The sequence below is a fragment of the Pelophylax lessonae genome, assembly GCF_965119305.1.
Source record: "Pelophylax lessonae genome assembly, chromosome: 5".
Classification (NCBI taxonomy): domain Eukaryota; kingdom Metazoa; phylum Chordata; class Amphibia; order Anura; family Ranidae; genus Pelophylax; species Pelophylax lessonae.
In genome coordinates, this window is record NC_138772.1 from 151,908,498 (window position 1) to 151,929,728 (window position 21,231).

At 47.0% G+C, this 21,231-nt stretch overlaps 1 protein-coding gene across 1 annotated transcript; it reads left to right on the forward strand.

Moving 5' to 3' along the window:
- Positions 1-253: 253 nt before the first annotated feature.
- On the forward strand, positions 254-13,271 carry RPL15 (ribosomal protein L15). Its single transcript, XM_082258822.1, has 3 exons — positions 254-478; positions 3,552-3,688; positions 12,921-13,271. The coding sequence occupies exons 1-3, from the start codon at positions 307-309 to the stop codon at positions 13,224-13,226; spliced, it is 615 nt and encodes a 204-aa protein (XP_082114948.1). The 5' UTR covers positions 254-306; the 3' UTR covers positions 13,227-13,271.
- Positions 13,272-21,231: the final 7,960 nt, after the last annotated feature.

Below are 21,231 nucleotides of genomic sequence, written 5' to 3' on the forward strand. Positions count from 1 at the left end.
CTCTAAGCTATGTTTTTCTTCATTTGTAACCCATGCCCACTTATTCTTTTAAAAGGTTAAAAATGTGTGTATAGATATGTTAAATTTTTTTCCCCCATAAAGTCTAGCTCCCATTAGTAACCTGTGCTCAGTTATGCCTTATTTATCAGCTGTCAATGTCAGATTGAAGATACAAATCTCTTACTGGCAGGCTAGGGCTATCTGTAATGTGTTGAAAGTTTGCTGCTGTAGTTTGTAAATCTTGGACATCCATGTTTGTACTGTAACTGACTGTCAGTGTTCATCTTTTTTTCAGCATAAGCCAGCATGGGTGCCTACAAGTACATGCAAGAGCTATGGAGGAAGAAGCAGTCAGATGTGATGCGGTTTCTCCTGCGTGTCCGCTGCTGGCAGTATCGCCAACTATCTTCTCTCCATCGTGCACCACGTCCCACTCGTCCAGACAAAGCTCGTAGACTTGGCTACAAGGCAAAGCAAGGTGTGTTTCCTCATACAAGTTATCAGGATTATTAAGAAGTGTACACAAAAGGGTCACGGTTGTTATAGGTTCATGGTTTAAAGACTGTCACTTGCCCATTCAGGTGACAGTGCCCCAGGTAAACGGGTGCTTTGTATTACAGAAACCTAGTGAGTAAGACTCCTCAAATCTTTAAGGGACATTTCCCCTTTGGAGTAGTATTCTCTAGTGGTAGGTTAAGGCAACCTTGTTAGAAAATTAAATTATCAAAAATATAAATAGAAATCCCTATGCAAGTCCTGATCTCCCGTTGCAAACTCGGAGAATACTTCCTTTAGCCCTCTTTCACATTGGTCCAACTTGATATGCGATTTGACATGTCAAATCGCATTTCGATTTGTAGCTCATTGCCGAAAATGGCACTGGCTGAATTGGCGCAATGGAGACATTGTTGCGGCGCACTGATTCCCAAAAGTAAAGTTTCTGCACAATTTTTGGTGGCTTCGGGGTGGTGATTTCAATAGAAGTCTGTGAAATCGCCCCCGAAAACAGACTGAAAATGCAGTTTTTAAAATTGTGCAAGTTCTGCTGAACTCGCACAATTTCAAATCCAGCTCAGTGTGAACCTAGGTTTAAAGTCTGTTCAGAAACTGATTTCTGGGAGTGTCGATCTGTGTCCACTACTTTACTCGGTTCCTCTTGCCGACCTCTACCTCACTGCTGTGTCCTGTTAGTTTCCAAGCAGACTTTTCACAAAATGTTCTAGAGTAGTGTTTGGCAGTGCAGGCAGCAGGAGAGTATTTACTCTTTTACAATGAAGGCTTTTTGGCCAGATATCTTCTCAGCCAGGTTTTTTTCAATGTAGCTATATACTTTAAAGCCAGCCATAGATTTGTTTTTCTTTCCTGCAGCCACGGGTTGAAGGAAAGCAAACTGCTCTATTTCCCCCCATCAACACAGTGCTGATTGTTGCAGCGGGGTTGTGGGGAGCCGTCCCTGCCAGAACAGTGATTCGTGCTAGCGGCTATAGCCACTGTCCATAATTGCATGGTAAAAATCCGACATGCTGGTTGTACCCAAGACTATCCAATCAGCCTGCCCATAGAGGGATCAAATCTCGACCGGTCCCTTCTGAACAAACTGAAGTTCAATCCATCTAGGCCTGGCTTGACTCTTGCGGGTACTAGTCCTCAGTGCAATATGGTTTAGAACAGGGGTGGCGAACAAGTTCGACAAATGGAGCCAAAATTTTAAACTGTGAGAGTCAGAGAGCCACACCACGCAGTGACCTGCCAAAACAGACAAACACTCACACAAAAGCATATAACTTTAACAATAATATATTAAACACATAATATAACATGCTCAGTCAGGTGTTTTTTGTTACCTTGTTGAAATGATGGGATGATAATCTCAGTGGGATTTCTGGCATCTTTTGTTTCCAGTAATCTTTTGCAAATCAGGTTTGTATTCAGTTGTAGCCATGGCACAAGTGATGGAATAGGCATGGCACAAGTGATGGAATAGGCATGGCACAAGTGATGGAATAGGCATGGCACAAGTGATGGAATAGGCATGGCACAAGTGATGGAATAGGCATGGCACAAGTGATGGAATAGGCATGGCACAAGTGATGGAATAGGCATGGCACAAGTGATGGAATAGGCATGGCACAAGTGATGGAATAGGCATGGCACAAGTGATGGAATAGGCATGGCACAAGTGATGGAATAGGCATGGCACAAGTGATGGAATAGGCATGGCACAAGTGATGGAATAGGCATGGCACAAGTGATGGAATAGGCATGGCACAAGTGATGGAATAGGCATGGCACAAGTGATGGAATAGGCATGGCACAAGTGATGGAATAGGCATGGCACAAGTGATGGAATAGGCATGGCACAAGTGATGGAATAGGCATGGCACAAGTGATGGAATAGGCATGGCACAAGTGATGGAATAGGCATGGCACAAGTGATGGAATAGGCATGGCACAAGTGATGGAATAGGCATGGCACAAGTGATGGAATAGGCATGGCACAAGTGATGGAATAGGCATGGCACAAGTGATGGAATAGGCATGGCACAAGTGATGGAATAGGCATGGCACAAGTGATGGAATAGGCATGGCACAAGTGATGGAATAGGCATGGCACAAGTGATGGGAATAGGCATGGCACAAGTGATGGGAATAGGCATGGCACAAGTGATGGGAATAGGCATGGCACAAGTGATGGGAATAGGCATGGCACAAGTGATGGGAAAAGGCATGGCACAGGTGGTACGGCATGGCACAGGTGGTACAGGCATGGCACAGGTGGTACAGGCATGGCACAGGTGGTACAGGCATGGCACAGGTGGTACAGGCATGGCACAGGTGGTATAATAATGGCACAGGACAGGTGATGGAATAGGCATGAGGAGGAGGAGGACTCACTTACCGGGCTGCTGACTGGTTCCAGATGACCTCCTCACGCTGCGCCTACGGCCTGGTCTGGATCCGGTCTCTCTGAAGTGCAGACTCACGCCGAGTCCTGGTCTCCGTCCGCTCCGGTCCTCCTGGTCGACTCGCGACGTCTTCTTCTCTCCGCTGCTGCGCACACTGTGCTCGGGCGGGAAGGAAGGTGGAAGGCGGAAGATGATGTCCTACTGTGATTGGTCCAGGCTGGAGTCTGGACCAATCACAGCCCGGACATCATAAAAGTGGGAGTGTCCCGCTGAAGAGCGCCAATCGGCGCCCCTGCTGGATTTTGACTCCACCCCCCCCCCATACCCAGGACACAGTACGGCGCCTGCCAATGGGCGAAAATTTTACATTTTTTTTTTTTTTTTTTAAATCTCATCTCTTCACGAGCCACAGTATACCATAAGTGGCAAAGAGCCGCAATCAGTTCGGCGGGGAGCCGCATGCGGCTCGAGAGCCGCGTGTTCGCCACCCCTGGTTTAGAATGTTGCTGGCAAGTGATGTACAACACAAAGGCAAGTTCAAGTGTTCAACCACATAAAGGGATTGCATTTTCCTGCCTGAATATCAGATGTTGCATCTTTGTGAAAGGCTGGTCTTTTAACTTTTTAAATTTTCTTTTACAACAGGGTATGTCATCTACCGTGTCAGAGTTCGCCGTGGTGGACGTAAGCGCCCCGTGCCCAAGGGTGCAACCTATGGTAAACCTGTGCATCATGGTGTTAACCAGATCAAGTTTGCTCGCAGCCTGCAGTCTGTTGCTGAGGTATGTTGGTACTTAAACAGTCCTTTGTTTCAGAGCTTAAAACCTGTTTTCCACTGATGTTTTTTAAATGTCTCTTTATGTGGATATTTTTTATATTGTTATGGATCATACTTGATAGCATTGCTTTAGTTTTGCTTTTTTGTACTATTTTTAACCTGGTAACTTTGACCATAACCACTTAAGGACCGCCCGCTGCAGTAAAACTGCGGCAGGTCTGCTCTCTCGCAAAACGACGTAACTGTACATCGCTTCATGGAGGGGCGTGTGCCTTCACCACAGAGGAAGCTGATCAGCGGGTCCGGCGGCTGCGATTGCCACCGGCACCCGCTATCGCTCCTCATTGAGACAGAATGGCCGTCTGCCTTTATAAACACTGCAGACTGCTGTCCTGTCAGTTATGAACACAGGGATCTTGTGTTTCTCTTATTTAGGAACATAGATCTGTGTTCATGCAGAAAGCCCCCCCCAAATTAGAAAGCACTCCCTAGGGAGACAACCCTTTGCCCATGGTGTTAACCCCCTCCCTGCTAGTGTCAGTACAGTAACAGTGCATATTTTTAGCACTGATCACTGTAGTAATGTCACTGGTCCCCCCCCCCCCCCAAAAATGTCAGGTGTCCGCCGCACTGTTGCAGACCCGCAAAAAATCGCTGATCACCGCCAATACTAGTTAAAAATCAAAATACAAGTGCTTTTCTAAATGGCTATTCCCAGACTGGAAATGACAAGCATGGGAGGACGGGATGTCATAATAGACATGTTGCTATAGAAATAGGGTGGGAACTTCTGCCAACACTTTCATTGCTATAGCAATGTGTCAGGAAGGAGCGCCGTGCAGTGACATTACTTCGCAGGCACGAGAAAGGGAGGTGCATGCTAGGTAGTCAGCTGCACCTAATGCCAGGAAAAAGGCTAGAGGGCTTCAGATACCCACCGTTGGACCCTGCCAGCTTCTGAGATTAAGGTAGTTTTAAACTGAAACTAAAAGGAATACACCATAGACACTAGCTCAGGGATTCTCAAACTGCGGCCCTCCAGCTGTTGCGGAACTACTCATCCCATGAGGCATTGTAAAACTCTGACATTCCCAGACATGACAAGGCACGATGGGAATTTTAGTTCCTGAACTGGAGGGCCATAGTTTGAAGACCCCTGCACTAGCTTAATATGGCATATAAAGGTAATAAAATTACAGTGGAGTTTAAAAAAAAATTTGATTTGGGGACTGGAACTCTGCTTTACGGACCTAATCTCTTTGGACCGAAAGGATTAAAGCGGAGTTCCACTGCAAGCAAACTTGTCTGATTCCTCTATCCCCCCCCCCCCCCGTGACACATTTGACACCTTTTGGGGGGGGGGGGGTACCTGTTTTTGACAGGTACCCTATCCCTCCATTGGACCGCAGCTTGGTACATGAGAAGTTCAGCCCTCTCCTCCCAGGCCAGTAAGAGCGTAGCACGCTTCGCGCATGCGCAGTAGGGACCCGGCCTTGAAGCCTCAAGGCTTCACTGCCGGGTTAACTTACCGGCAGCATCGGCTGCAGTGCCGACATTGCTGGATTCCAGGACAAGTAAGTTTCCTAATAAGTCAGCAGCTACAGTATGTGTAGCTGCTGACTTTCAATTTTGTGGGGGGGGCTGAAACACTGCTTTGTAAATTGGCATATGTCCGATTGGCAAGTGTAGTTTCTCCCCGCCCCCCTCCCCCCACTAGGACTGTGCGTTATTTGCTGTTTTAACTCGGCTTGCTGCAATCTGAATTCCAAAACAATCCTGACAGGCGATGGAGAATACTTGCTGTCCCAAGTTTGCGTTAAATTGGGTGTAAATGGGTCATGCTTTGCCTTGTACTATGTATGCATGTGAAATTGCAATATAGCATGCTACAGAATAAAACACTCTTAACTTGGACAAGCCGTGCCTGATTTCTCAACATTTTAAGGTTTTTCTGTCACTTAATAGACCGGTGACAGAAGTGGAATTAGAAAAAAGTTTATTGCATTTTTTTTTTAAACGGATGTGATTACTGGCCTGTAATTAAAGGTTCTGTATCAGTCCCTTTCTGCTTAATAGAATGTCTCTGACCCAGAACAAGTAATTGTATATTAGGGTCCCAACCAACAATATACATATGATTTTAGGAAAGTGACCGAAGTAGTGAATGAAGGATGACTGTCTTGGGACATGTTCAAAAACACGCCAGCACTGATGGTTTTTATTTTGTAGGTTCAGTTCAAATTTTGTCAAGTACCAGATTCCTTCTCATTAAATGTGCAAAAAAAAATTTTGAGCATACAAGGCTAGCAGGTTGATGGGATGGTCGTTTAGTTTCTTTATCGCTGCAGCTAAGACAATTCTTTATATCAAATTTGTCTATGAATATTTTTTTAAATATGCGGATGGCCTAGGTTGGGAGGCCGAATTTTATTTGTACAGCAGACGGAACTGGAACACCAAACTATTTAACTGTGTTAATGCCATGTGTATTTACATATGGTGAAATGGTACTTAATTGTTTTCCCAGAACAGTAAACTATAACAAAATAAATGCGGTTTGTGCTTGAAGTCCCATGCAGACTGTGTGGTGCTTGAACGTGATTTGTGATTAGACAAACTAGAAAACCTTTGTGAGCAGGTACCTGATTTTGACATTGGCGATCTGAGAGGAAGTTCGGCCCCCTCTTCTTTCTCCAGTCTTCTGGTGCACATCACAGGTCCCAGAAGCCTGTGGGACCAATCGCAAAGTGCAGTGCAGTTGGAAGCCAGCTGAAAGGCCATAAGCTTGTTGAAGAGGAGAATCGGTGCTGCTCTGTGCAAAACCATTACACAGAGCAGGTAAATGACGACAAGTTCGTGGGGGGGGGGGGGGGTCCAAAGTTTACAAGCCCTTAAAGGGCTCTGTGCAGGAAAGCTCAGCATCTGAACCCAAAGAAGGTGGAGGCTGACAGACTAGAGGTGATATAAGGCATTATATTTTAAAGTAAGTTTACCAGTATTGTGCATTATATTTAAAATTATAGCCATGAAAAAAGGCTCAACTTTTAGTACGATAATGTATAAAAGATATAATACTTTCAATGTTTCACAGTAGAAATTAGAATTATAGTATTGATTATCTGCTGACAGGTGATGAGAAAAGCATGCTTATGCTGCCCTGCCCGTACATGTTTTGATTTTGGACAAGAATATTTGCACAGAAATTATATGTATATTCGTTGAATGGACGAGTGTTCAGAAATTCTACTTGCTTTTAACATTCAATTTTTAAATGGATATAACTTCTGAGCAAAAACCACGAACCGTATTTGAAAATTAGTTCAAGAAGTTTTCTATTCTGCTCCTTTGAATTTTCCTGTCACTGTGGTTGAAAAGGAGCACCGAAAAAGACCCCACTAATGGTTAGAATATTGGATAAATGTTGTAAAAAAAAATTTTTACGGAAAAATTTGTTTGTGTATGGCCAGCATAAGTGACAGCAGGCACAGGGAGCTTGTATCAACCCTCTCTGGCAGCAGTCTTGCATTGTCTACATTCCAGACGGCTCTTCTGTCAGTATTGCCAAAGATCGCAGGAGGCTGGCGGCGATCGAGCCCGCTCCTCCTGTGTCCAATCAGTGGGAGCGCGGCTTCAGCGGCGCGCGCTGCTGAAACAGCGTGCACATAATTGCAGCTCTGTGATTATGCGCAGCTGAGCTGCCCTGACGCAGTAAATCTGCGTGGGGTGGTCGGCAAATGGTTAATTTACCAATCCTCCCCAACCACATCCTCCTTGGATGTTGGACTAATCTTGGCATCCTCACTCCAGATGGAATTTGACCATTTGCATGCAGGGGAGAAGAGACTGCAGGGTTTGTTATAGCAGCAGCGAATCTTGCAGGAGCAGAGGATCTGTTAAAGATTGTTTGCCAGCCTTTAGACATATAAATGAGTGTTGGCCTGCATTAATTGGTGCTATAGATTCTGATTTATACTTTTTTATTTTGCATGTGATTCTATTTTAAGAAAAGTAGCCTGTATGGTTTTTGGTTTTATTTGGCTTAGCAGGGATAGCTGAAAACCTGTAAGGCCTGATGAGACTCTCAGGTAAGCAGAACAAATTGTATTGAACTGCTTGGCTTGATGAATTTGTCTGGGATATTGAGAATTTAAGTTAGGACACATGGCAAATCTTTTTTCCTTCGTTTTGGTTAGCGCAAGGAAAGGCTAACCCCTCCCTGACACATGACAGTAAAATTCTGACCGTTCTAATACTTAACTCTAAAACTAAGTTTGGCCTACAGTTATACTTTAAAGCGGAGTTCCACCCAAAAGTGGGAAGTTCCGCTTTAAGGACTCATTACCCTCCTCGCCCCCTTGCTTTCAACGGGTACCTAGTTGACAGGTACCCGGCGTCCACTTTCGCTCTGGGCACCGCGGCACCCCAAGCGGAAGTTCTGCTCTCCCCTCCCTCCCTCCAATTTTCTGAGACATGTCACAGGTCCCAAAAGACTGCCCTGCCATTGAGGCACGGTGCGACTCGCCCGTGCGCACCCAGGTGTGAAGCCACAAGCTTTTGGCGGCTGGATTGTGGGGCAGGTGAGTGTGTTAAGTCAGCAGCTACACTTTAATAACACAAAAACGACTGGGACACCACTTTAATTGTGAAATGGGTTTCAAACAAGTTTCATTGAGCCCTATAGCTGCATGTATTAAAGTAACTAAAACCTGTAGACCAGGGGTCTCCCAACCTTCTGAACAAAGGGCTATTTTGCTGTCCTTCAGACTTTTTATGTTTCAATGTTTTTTATTCGATTTTTTGTAAGAAAAAGATATAACAGCGCACAAGGAGCCAACATGGCTCAATCATTGTCTTTGAGGGCATTAAATATCACATAATACACGAAATACAATGGTGCCAATTCAGAAAATTACAATATCAAAAATGAGAAACCAATAAATCAGTAACAGGAACGGTAAGCTCAGGTTGGGCATCCAGCTAATGGAGCAAAAAACATAGTCATAGAGACAGTGCCCCCTCCATTGCATGCTGAAGGGCTGGAGGTCTGGGCCCGACCCCCCCACCCCCTACGGGAACATACTGCGCCCTTGGGAAAGAAACATCAGCGGTCAGTGGAAAAATAGAGGGTCGACACCCAGATCCCGCTCACTCCCTAAGGGGGAGATTTCCCCAACATCTCGTCCAAGGCTACCCATGCTCCCAACCGCCCCTATGAGGGGCTCGCCAGGTACCTTATCCAGGGGTCCCATGTTTTGTCAAACATACGCATCCTGTCATTCAACAACGCCACCATCCGTTCGTTTATCATGATCCAGGTCAGTTTGGCTTTTAAAAGCTCGAAAGGCACTACTGGGGTTCGCCATGAACGGGCTATTGCTATTTTGGCGGCCGTGAGCACGAAGGCAATAAGGCGCTTGGCGGGTTTAGTAGCCCCCTCCACCGGTTTACCCAAAAGGGCATTTTGGGGATCCTTTATCAAGTTGACTTGGGTCAAGGAGTAAACAAAATTATAGACCCGGATCCAAAACCGTCGGACTTTTGGACAAGTCAACCATGTGTGGAGCACCGTGCCCGCCTGTCCGCATCCCCGAAAACAGTTGGGGGATGCGGTGCTCACCGCCGCCGCCAGCCTGACCGGAACCATGTACCAACGCAAAAATACCTTGAAGTTTGCTTCTATCAAGGAAGTGTTGAGTATGGATCTAGAATTAAACTGCGCTAAAGTGTTCCATTCTGCCCGGTCCAGAGATTCTCCCAGATCCTGTACGTTAATTTACTATCGTCTCCATGGAGTATATTATAAATTGTTGATATATAGTTTTTTTGTTTGTCAAGTGTGCGGCAAAGGTACTCCATAGGTGTGGAGGTAGAGATGTCGCTCTTACGCTTGAGGGAGGCCACGAAATGGGAGATCTGGGCGTAGCGAAAGTACCCCCCCCTCAGGGAGGGAATACTTCTCCTGCAATTGGGACTTGGTAAGTAGTCCCCGGTGGTCGCATAAATCTGCCAACCTGAGAAGCCCCTTATTCGTCCACCATTCAAATGTCACAGGGGTTAGGCCCGGCGGGAACAAAGGGTTGCCCAGCAGGGGTGCTAGCGGAGCATGGAGGGACTTAAAGGAGTGTCTGCCCGACAGCCTATCCCAAACCCCCAGGGAAAGGGAGAGGGCAGGACAGAGCACTCCCGGCCTGTCCCTGGCCCTTAACCACAACGCGTGGTGGACCGAAACCCCCAGGTGGGTCGCCTCCATGTGCATCCAGATCGGGAGAGGGTCCCGGGAGTGGAAGCGTACCAGATGGGCCAGTTGGGCTGCGTAGTAATATTTTCCCAGCTCCGGGACCCCCAATCCCCCCCTGAGTTTAGGGGTAAAAAGAGTCCGTCTGTTGACTCTGGGCCTCTTGTCCCCCCAAATAAACCTAATAACCGTCCCCTGAAAATCTTTAAGATCAGTCATATTAAGCATTATGGGTATTGTGCGAAACGGGTACAATAATCTAGGCAATATGTTCATTTTTACCGAATTCAACCTACCGAACCACGACGGGGGGCTAACAGACCAAGCAGCAAGATCTTCCCGTAGTTTTTTGTATAGAGGCGGGTAGTTGCATGTATAAAGTGTAGTTATCGAAGCCGTGAGATGGATCCCAAGATATGGCAGTGACCTTTCCTGCCATGCGAACGGAAAGTTGTCTCTGAGGGCAGACAGGGTAGTGTTGTCCAGTGTTAGGTTCAGGGCCCGAGACTTAGAGGGGTTAATTTGAAGACCAGAGATGGACGCAAATACTTCCATGTCCTTAAGCAAATTGGGAATAGAAATCAGTGGGGCCGAGAGATACATCAGGATGTCGTCCGCAAACAGGGCGCACTTATGCTCCACCCCCCCACATTGTATGCCCTTGATGTCTGGGTTAGAGCGCTATTTAATGGCTAATGGTTCCAGGGCTAAAATAAATAAAAGCGGGGATAGGGGACACCCCTGTCTGGTACCCCTCCTAATGTTCAGAAAAGGGGATCCGTAACCCTTGAGAGACAATTTCGCAACCGGGTCGCTGTATAGTGTACGGACGAGGGATAGAAAGCGTTGTCCAAAGCGCTCCAATGTCAGCAGAAGATATTCCCAGGACAGGGAGTCAAAGGCCTTGTGTAGGTCAAGGGATAACAGCATACCCTTCCTGGGACCCATGCTATCCCAATTAGATTGGAGAGCTGAGATCACGTCTATTGCACGTCGGGTCTGGTCGGGCGCCTGCCGACCCTGCACAAAGCCGGCCTGGTCCGGATGTATGTATTCTGCTAAGAAGGTGTTGAGCCTAGTTGCCAGCACCTTTGCCATGATTTTGAGATCGACATTGATGAGCGATATTGGCCTGTAATTAAGACAGTCCCCATGGTCTTTGCCCGGTTTCGGCAGCACATGGATATACGCGTGGTTTTCATACGTCGGGATAGGGGTTCCTGTTCTAATGGAATTAAAGTAGGAGCAGAGATGGGGGGGTCAGAATCTCGTCAAATTTTTTATAGTAATGGCCAGAGAAACCGTCCGGGCCCGGCGCTTTATTAGGGTTGATGGATTTAATGGCTGCCAATATTTCAGTGGCAGAGAACTCTCTATCCATGATCTCCGAATGGGGGGAGGAAAGTCTGGGGAGGGAGATGTCCTGAAAAAAGGCTGTTACCGCGGGCTGTCTAAGCCCTTCAGACTTTTTAGGGGGCCAGTGAGTATAATGTCCTGGTGTCAATTGGAGTTAAGAATGCCCCATCATTGATGTCAGTGGGAGAAATAGTGCTGCGTTGTTATTGGGAATTGGGAAAGAATAGTGTCCTGTCATTGGTGTTAGTGGAAGGAATAGTGCCCATTTGTGTCAGTGGGAAGAATGGGTCCCTTAGTTGTTAGCAGGAGGAATAATGTCCAATCGTTAGTGTAGGTGGGAAGAATAGACTTATTGTTTGGGCCAGTGGTATGAATTGTGCCCTATTTTTGCGATCAATGACGGGAATTATGCCCCCATTCCTTGGTGTAGAAAGAATAGTCTTACTTTAGTGGGAGGAATAGGATCCCAAGGGCAAGATATAGGTAAGCAAAGGGCCACATCAGGCCCCCGGGGCTGCAGTTTGGAGACCACTGTCATAGAACGTAACAGCAACTTGGGTTTTAGTCAGTTTCCAACAGATGAGAAATACTTTGCAATAGAATACTGCTCAGTTTTTGCTTTAGAAAAAATAAACGAGAAGCTTAAATTTTAGCGTTTGACATTGTGAAGATGGATTTCTCAAATGCCTACAGCTATAGAGGTAAATTAAGTGCTTTCACTGTTCAGATTATCTCAAAACTCTAATGTGCATAGTCTGGACACGGGTTCACTTTAAGAGCAAATTTATACTGTGGGTTTTGTTAACAGGCGTTGTGTTGCTGCAATTCACTCATTCTTTTTGAATGGACAGACAACATTCTGCATCACAGGATTTAACATGCCTGCAGTTTTTCTGTGTAGATGCAAAATAGCAATATGTATACAGCCTTGTGTAAAGGCGTGTTTTTGGAACTTGTTTTACTGATTACTGAAATAGAATGTAAATCTGCCCCAAACCTTTTTTTGGTAACCTTTGTTCTGTGTAGCAGCAGGTCATTGTATTGTGAGCATTGGCCTTGTTACACTCTAGGCATTTGGCCTTGATAGCATTGCCCATCTCTAGTTGTATCTGATCTGTACTGGGCAGGTGGTTTTTTATTTATAATGTAGTTTTTTTGTATCTTTCAGATACTGTTTTTTCCAGTGTTTGGACTGTTTTTTTTCCCTTTACCTTACTCATGGATAGTTTGAGGGTAGTTTACAACTTAATACAGGCAATGAAATTAATAGCTCAAAATAGAAAATTCTCGAGGCTTTGTATTATGTGAGCAGAAGGGTGACCTGAAATGGTACGTGACTGATATACAGGAATGCCTTCATACAGCTTTAGGATCAATAATGGTTTACTTAATTCTTTCCAGTAGATTTTAGACAGAAATGATTTTCAGGGCTGGTAATCGAACATACAAAATGGGTTAATAATGAGTTCTTGAGTGCTGTACAAAACATTTCTGAATCCAACCCAAAGTAATGTGTTGCGCACAGTAACTTATTAAACGTAGTTCGCATGATGGAAGTAGGTGTTTTGTTCCCCCCCCCCCCCCCCCCCCCCTCTTAGCCCAGTAAGCATAGTGCACATTCTGACTTTCCCCTCTTCTTTTCTAGGAGCGTGCTGGCCGTCATTGTGGAGGACTGAGAGTTCTTAACTCCTACTGGGTGGGTGAAGACTCCACTTATAAGTTCTTTGAGATCATCCTCATTGACACTTTCCACAAGGCCATCAGACGCAATCCAGACACCCAATGGATCACAAAAGCTGTGCACAAACACAGGGAGATGCGTGGGCTGACATCCGCTGGCAAAAAGAGTCGTGGTCTTGGCAAAGGTCACAAGTTCCATCTCACCATTGGTGGTTCTCGTCGTGCTGCCTGGAGAAGACGCAACACTCTTCAGCTCCACCGTTACCGCTAACATGGATCGTACTTGTAAATTTGACATTAAAATAAAGTTGTTTTTGGACAATATCTTGTCAGTTTGTTTCGGCAGCATTATTTTGTTGGTAATATTGGGTGGTCAAAGCATTTTTGCTAATATCAGTCTAGGAACTCCACTTTAAAGTTGTAAAGGCAGGACATTTTTTACTTTAGTGCATTCCCTGCTCTTTATACTTAAGTGAGCCCTATTTCAATCAAATGCTGTGCTTGTCTGCAGCAGCGCTTCCAGCTCTCCCCTCACAGGACTGATAGACAGCAGTGAGAGGAGGGCTTGGCGGGGGAGGGGTGGAGCCTAGCCACACTGGGGTAATATACTAAAACTGGAAAGTGCAAAATCCAGTATGGCTGTGCAGTGGTAGCCAATCTGCTTCTAACTTCAGCTTATTCAATTAAGCTTTAAAAAAAAAAACTAGAAACTGGTTACTATGCAGAACTACACCAGATTTTGCACACTCCAGTTTTAGTAAATCGTTCCCTGTGCGTCTATAAACAGCCTGGTTTGGGAGCAAGACTGCAGGTGCAACAGCATAGGAATCTGCTTCCTATGGCAGTGCACAGAAAGGGGGCACTAGAGCACCAGCAGGGGACTGCAGAAAAGGAGGATCGGGGCCACTCTATGGAACACTATTGCACAGAACTGTTTTAATCTCTCAAGCCTCGCATACAATTATAAACAAAGTTAAACTATTTTGTGGAGTGGATTCGAAGGGAGGATCACAAAGTATACAGTTTCACTAGTTAATTGCCAATTTTGGAGCATAATTTAGCAGGTGTAGAAAAAGCAAGAAATGTGGCTTTAAGTCAGTTGGCCTATGCTTTAACAAATCCACCATGATAAATGTAATCCTTACCAGTATAAATGGGCAGTCCATTTGGTTAAAACCATTTCCTATTTTTACACCTACAAATCCTTGATTTTTGTAAATCTGTTTTCTAAACTAATACTGTTGCATTTTTAAGTTAGGCTATCTAAATGTAACAGATAGCTAACAGACAAAGATAGTCCGATGTATCAACAGTGAGATGCCTCCATCCCTAAATACAATGGAGGATACATAGGTCATGGGACTTTACATGAGGCAACTCGCGCAGTAAGCATAATTGTGTATTTATTACAAAATGGCAAAAATGGTACAATAAAATGACAGGCAAATAAGAAATAAGCTGATCCACAATCAGAGTATAAAAATATAATTCATAATTGTCATAATCATTCGCAGAAGGAACAAATTGTATGATAGCATAATAAATAAACCAGATTGATTCTTGTCATCCTAAAACTCTACACGTTTCGTGGAACTGGTCCACTCATCAGGAGTAGATGCAAGAAGTTGTAGATAAGCTCGAAGGAAAATGTAAAAGATGAAAATGAGACCAGCATCCTTGGAACAAGGGGTTCAGGGAGAACGCCTATCCTGGGGACTGTGGGGAAGTAACCCAACCCGAGGGTGGACCAGGTGACCTGGATAAAGAATATAGATGAGAATGTATAATACCTCCAGGTATCAATCTGCAAAAATATAGATCTAGATTACCTATATAAAAAAATACACATGTAATGTGTAAATATACCTGGAGGCGCAAGGAAATTGAGAAATTAATAGCATTGAAAAATGTATTTAAACATAAGGGGACAACTAAACCCCAAAACAAATGGGGGAGGAAAAATTGTGTTAATCTGGTGTTTGACCTATGGTGGAAGCATGTGGGTGTATAGAACGTAGGGGCATCGAAAGAGAAAAAAAATACGGATTGTGGCAAAAAGCACTGGATGAGGCTCGGTTCGCACTTGTGCGATGCGAGAACGCTGCGAATATGCAGCGTGATCCTGCATCGCATCCGCACAGCTGGCAGTTCACACTGCCATATGCGATACGCAGGGGGTGTCAATTAAATGTTAACGACACCCCCAGTTTGATCTGCAAGTACGCACAGAATCGGATCGCACAAGTGTGAACCACTGTGCGGTCCGATTCTGAGGAGGCTCAAAAAATGCCTCATGTTTGTGTTTTTGCTGCGGATGCGCTGCAATGCAATTCAGCCATACAAAGTGTGGAGGAGGAGATTGCATGTAATGAAGGAGCAGTGCGCTCCGAATTACATACGATCAGTGCATCTGTAATAATGTGAATAAGTTAAATTGTATAATAAAAAGTGCAGGTGAATGGCATGGGTGAAACCTGTGTAAGTAATAAAAACACAGAGGGTTTTTTTTTTTTGACAAATATGAACTAAAAAGTGAATGATAAACGTTCATATAAATACTTTAAACAAAGGCTAGATCAGGGGTGTCCAAACTTTTTTCAAAAAGGGCCAGATTTAATTAAGTGAACATGGGTGAGGGCCAACCATTTTGCCTGCCCTTTGGATCATTAAAATTAAATGCAAATTAACTATTTTATCCAAAGTTTATTGCAAATGGCATACTTTTAATTTTGTCACATGTATGATGAATCTAAACCAGTAAATCACTCTGCCTTTCATATCTGAAGGCCAGAAAAAAATCCAGGAAGCTGAAATATATCAGGAACATTGTAAAGTACATTACATATTATTGGTAATAAAGGTTGTCTTTCAATTTTAAGTTAAAAAAATATGAACCGGAACATCACACCAAGTATACGTGTCCAAATATATTTATAACTGATTTAGACCAACTGACTGAGATTTTATTCATCTCAATTTGGAGCATGTGTGCTCCCTAATCAGTCACACAAGGGTTAACCACAGATGAGCGCTATTTGAACCCACCGATAATTAATGGTGGCTGCAATAATAGTTATGAATGATGCCAATGTAGTAAATGGAACATTGAAAAGTTTTATTCAAAATCCGTTCCATGTATGTATAAAACAGCAGTACACCTTGTACAATGACCCCTGTTGGATCTGCAATGGTGAAGCCAAAATAGGGGTTAAACTCTCAGCTTGGTGACCATCCAGTGTGTGTGTGGAGGCATAAAACCAACCAGGAACAATGCCGCAGTGTGGACAGTTGTGCCTTTCTCAGGCTGTGAGGAGATAATGGAATGCCTCAATCCTGGACAGGGAAGGGTGAAAAAGGGGTCACCACAATGCCCGGTATAGGAGGCAAGGAGTATCGCCATCTGTGGCTGCTCTGATCACCCACGTTGAGTGCTGACCGGGAAGGTGACCCGGACGTGACATCAGACTCTGGGGGGGGGGGGGTGCCGTTGGAGGAGGACCAAAACGAGGCTTTAACCGCTGGTGGTGAGCGGCATGTGCGGTGACCCAATGCAGGGGAGCGTGAGGAGTGAGTGCTTTTCGTATGGTTGTCCTGACAACTTTTCAATGTTCTGTTTACTACATTGGCATCCTTCATGACTATTATTGCTGCCATCATTAATAATTATCGGTATGTTCATATAGCGCTTATGTGGTTAACCCTTGTGTGACTGACACTTTTGAACATCCCTCCTGTTGTGTCTTGTTCCCACACAGCTGCTACTTGCCACCCAGGTGTTATGCCAGTTATCATGGAGAAGGCGCTGGTCCTGTCATACTAGCACTGGAATTATTTGTGTTTTTTAGTGCTCCCTGCTCCAGCTAAGTTTGGGGCCTTATTGGGCAAGGGATATAAAGCTGGTGGGTGTTAACAATAGTGTATTCACAAGTAACAGGAAAAAACGGAATTGGATGCTGCAGCGGGTCGGGATGGACCATCATTTTGAGTATGTCATTCAAAACAGTAGCATATATGAGGATGTATAAAATGAATGGTAAAAAAACTTATATGGCATACGTGCAGTCCTGCGGCGTTGAAAGATCCAGAGATCCCAGGGGTCCTGAGCAGCCTTCGGGGATTCACAGGGGCCACAACAATATATTTCTCTTACGTCCTCCGACAGTCGCCGCCTCTTCATATTCGTCACATATGGGGTATTAGACTTTGCTCCGAAGGAGTAGCTAGGCAACAGAATATGTTAACATTAAAGCTTTTAACATATCCCACCCTCAAGGGGTGGTCCCCTCAGTCAATACCCTCCTACTTCCTGCAACCATATCTCAGTTTTAATGTCTAGCTTGTCAGGAGTGGCTGGCTTTCTCTGTGCTGGGGCTTTCTGCCCCAGACTTTCTTCTTTTTTGAATTTTTGTTTGAGTTTTCTCTCTACCTTTACTTAGCTGTTCTTTTTGTCAGCGTTAGTTAGTTCTTCTGATGAAGAGGATCATGCGGGCTGGGTCTCGGGCTGATCCCCCTGGTCGCAGGTCGTGGGTCAGTGGCTTCCCAGTCTGCCATCGAGCGTTCAGCCAGGTAACGCTCCTGGCACAGTGAACGACCCATCCCTGTTCGGTGCAGGGATGATTGGTGAGGTGGCTACCTCATTGGACGCTGTGCGGTTTCTTAACCCCCATTCTGTGCGTCTTGTATGCGACTCTCCCTGCCTCATGTGCAGCGGCTTGTTCGCCTGTGCGGGTCCCCCACGCCATGTGAGGTAAGTGTATTTATGTGGGGACCTGTCTGTCTGGGACGGGTGTCAGTCTGGGACTGTGTAACCTGCCTCTATTCACACTGTTTGTCTCCCTATCTCTCGGCTGCATGCTGTGGGCTGCAGGGGGGGGGGGGGGGGGGAGCTGTGTGACACTGTGTGTGTCAGCCTGGTCAGTGTGAGAAGCTGTGTGCTGTGGGGCATGTTTTGTGCCATGTTTGGGCATTATACAGCGATCGCTGCGGCGATCTGACATGTGTTCTTATACATGGATGACGTGTGCATTACTGCACTGTGGAGCGGCGGTTTCGGCGCCAAACGGCGCCATTTTGCCTACACTCGCTCCGGCCGCATGTTCTACATGCATGGCGGCCATTTTCTTGTAGCCTCCCATAGGCTTTCATAGAGAGCCCTGGCAGCATCACTTCCTCTTCTCCAGGAACACCGATCGAGGCAGCAGCAGCGGCGAGGGTCTCCTCAGGTTTTATCCTTCTGTTCTTGCTATCCATTGCCTGTGTTAAGTTTAAATATTCCCTGTGGGGGTCTCATTGTGCTTGTGTGTGGTGCGGTGGGCTGCGCTGGCTTAAAGGGGCAGTTAACCCTTTATTATCCGGCATTATAGGGGCAATGGATTCTCAGGAGGGCAAATTTCCTACCGCCTTGGTGGAAAGCCAGGGGACCGCTGTTTCCCCCCCAGGGGGGGATTTAGCCACTATTGTGGCTGGCCTTGCTGCTCAGGTGCAGATGCTAGTGGCTGCTCAATCTACTAAGAGACCCAGAGTTGCTCTTTCCTCTGATTCTGAGGGTGAAGGTGATGGGGCTGTTATGGTGGGGGCCTCCTTATCGGGGTCCCGCTCCTCCCTGGATCTAGTGGGGTCCGAGGTGGAGGCTGAAGTTGAAGGGGTTGATAATTCTCCCCCTGGCTCGCCTGAAGAGCTTGCAATCATGGATGAATTGATTGCTTCCATAAAGCAAACGCTGCGTTTGCAGGATGAAGTGTGTCCCCCCGCTGCCTTGGCGGCCTATGGGACGCAGAGAAAACGCAGGACGCCGCAGGTTTTTCCCTGCAATGATGATTTTCAGCGCGCTGTTAAGGAACAATGGCGCAATCTGCGCAAACCTTTTGCTGTACCAAGTAGGTTCAAGCTGCGTTATCCTTTCTCGCCTTCCACTGATGAAAGGTGGTGTGTGCCTCCCCCAGTGGATCACGCAATTGCGGTTTTAAACAAAGCCACTGCGATTCCTGCAGAGGATTCCCCTGTGTTCCGTGATGCCACGGATAGGAGATTGGAGTCTCTTGCCCGTCATACTTATTCTGTTACGGGTTCTATGCTTAAGGCTCTGTTTGCTTCTCTCATGGCGGCCCAGGCGATCGCAAGTTGGACGCAGATGCTTAGGCGCGTCCTAGTGGCCGATTCGGCCTCGCCGGCGACCCTGGATATGGTGGATCAAATCCACCAGGGTGTCATGTATCTGTGTGATGCGGACTTGGACCTAGTTCCGTTGGCTGCACGTGTGCACAGCGTGGCGGTGTTGTCTCGCCGCCTGGTTTGGTTGAAATGTTGGTCGGTGGACCAGTCCTCACGTAAGACCTTAGCCAATCTGCCTTATGATGGGTCTCGCCTTTTTGGGGAGTCCTTGGATGTGTTGATTAAGGGGATCACAGGGGGTAAGAGCACTCTCTTGCCCCATTTCCCCAAGGCTAAGGGGGCTTCTGGGAAGAAGCATGCTAATTTTCGGCCCCCTCAGGGGTCCTTTCGTGCCTTTCGGCCGCACTACAAGGGCAAGCCGTTCAAAGGTCAAGGCTCTCAGAAGAAGCCCTGGTCTGGTAAACAGAAGTCCGGTCAATCCGGATCTGCAGCCCATAACAGTGCGGCCTGAAGGGGCGCCCTCACCCAGTTTTGGGGTGGGGGGACGCTTGCTCGGTTTTCTTCAGCCCTGGTTGGCCCGTGTGCGGGACAGATGGGTTCAGGAGATCGTTCGATCTGGTTACAAGATCGAGTTTCTCTCTCGGCCGGAGAGCAGATTTTTTCCCTCAAATCTTCAACTGTCTCCAGAGCGTTTTCGGGACCTACACCTGGCGGTGCGGGACCTGAGGGCTCAGGGAGTGGTGGTTCCGGTGCCTCATCGGGACAGATTTCGGGGGTTTTATTCCAATCTGTTCACCGTGCCCAGAAAGGAGGGCAAGGTTCGTCCAATTCTGGACTTGAAGGCTCTGAACCGCTCTGTGCGGGTTCGCAAGTTCCGCATGGAATCCCTGCGGTCGGTGGTGGCTGCCCTGGTTCCGGGGGAATTCATGGCCTCCATCGATTTGAAGGATGCGTATCTTCACATCCCCATTTTCGAGGGTCACCAGAGGTACCTTCGATTTGCCATTGCGGAGGATCACTACCAGTTCGTGGCGTTGCCTTTTGGTCTCGCCTCGGCTCCGCGGGTCTTCACCAAGGTGCTTGCACCGGTTCTGGCATTGTTGAGAGCCCAGGGCATTTCCGTCCTGGGGTATCTGGACGACATTCTGGTTCGGTCTGCGACCAGCCAGGGTCTGGAGGAGGACCTGTCTGTCACGATGCAAACTCTGCAGGAGTTTGGTTGGACGATAAATTATCCAAAGTCGACGCTGAGTCCGTCGGTTCGTCTTCCCTACCTGGGAATGATTCTGGACTCGGTACAGGCGAAGGTCTTCCTGCCGGAAGACAAACTCAGGACTCTCCAGGAGGAAGTCAGGTCCCTCAGGGACGTTCCGCACTCGTCTCTAAGGACGTGCATGAGATGTCTGGGATTGATGGTCTCGGCTTTCGAGGCGATTCCCTTCGCCCAGTTTCACACGCGGGGTCTCCAGGCGGAGATCCTGTCCATGTGGGACGGGCGACCTCAGTCTCTGGATCTTCCAATCTCGTTGAGTCATCGCACCAGAAGGGCCCTTCTGTGGTGGCTCCAGTCCCCGATGGTGTCCGGGGGCAAGTCGTTTCGTCCTATCTCGTGGACGGTAATCACCACGGATGCCAGCCTGTCGGGCTGGGGTGGTGTTCTGGGCGTTCTGTCCGCCCAGGGGACTTGGTCGGAGGGGGAGTCCTCCCTTCCGATCAACATTCTGGAATTGCGTGCGATCAATCTCTGTCTTCATCGCTGGACGGACCAGCTGCAGGGCTGCCCGGTTCGGGTGCAGACGGACAATGCCACGGCGGTGGCCTACATCAACCACCAAGGGGGCACCAGGAGTGCCCGAGCGGCTCGAGAAGTGGCCGACATTCTGACTTGGGCCGAGACTCATGTCCCGGCGATAACGGCGGTTCACATTCCGGGGGTGGAGAACTGGCAGGCGGACTATCTGAGTCGCCAGACCCTGGATCAGGGGGAGTGGTCTCTCCACCCGACTGTCTTCCAGATGTTGTGCGCGAAGTGGGGTCTTCCAGATGTGGACCTGTTCGCGTCTCGTCTCAACAACAAGGTGAGAAGATTCGTGGCAAGGACGCGCGACCCTCGGACAGACGCGTCGGACGCGTTAGTGGCCCTATTTTGCTTGGTGTGAGTCCAG

Coding starts and splice junctions, on each gene's coding strand:
- RPL15 (XM_082258822.1), top strand. CDS start 307: ATGGGTGCCTACAAGTACATGCAAGAGCTATGGAGGAAGAAGCAGTCA. Junction 479..3,551: donor TGGCTACAAGGCAAAGCAAG/GTGTGTTTCCTC, acceptor CTTTTACAACAG/GGTATGTCATCTACCGTGTC. Junction 3,689..12,920: donor GCCTGCAGTCTGTTGCTGAG/GTATGTTGGTAC, acceptor CTTCTTTTCTAG/GAGCGTGCTGGCCGTCATTG.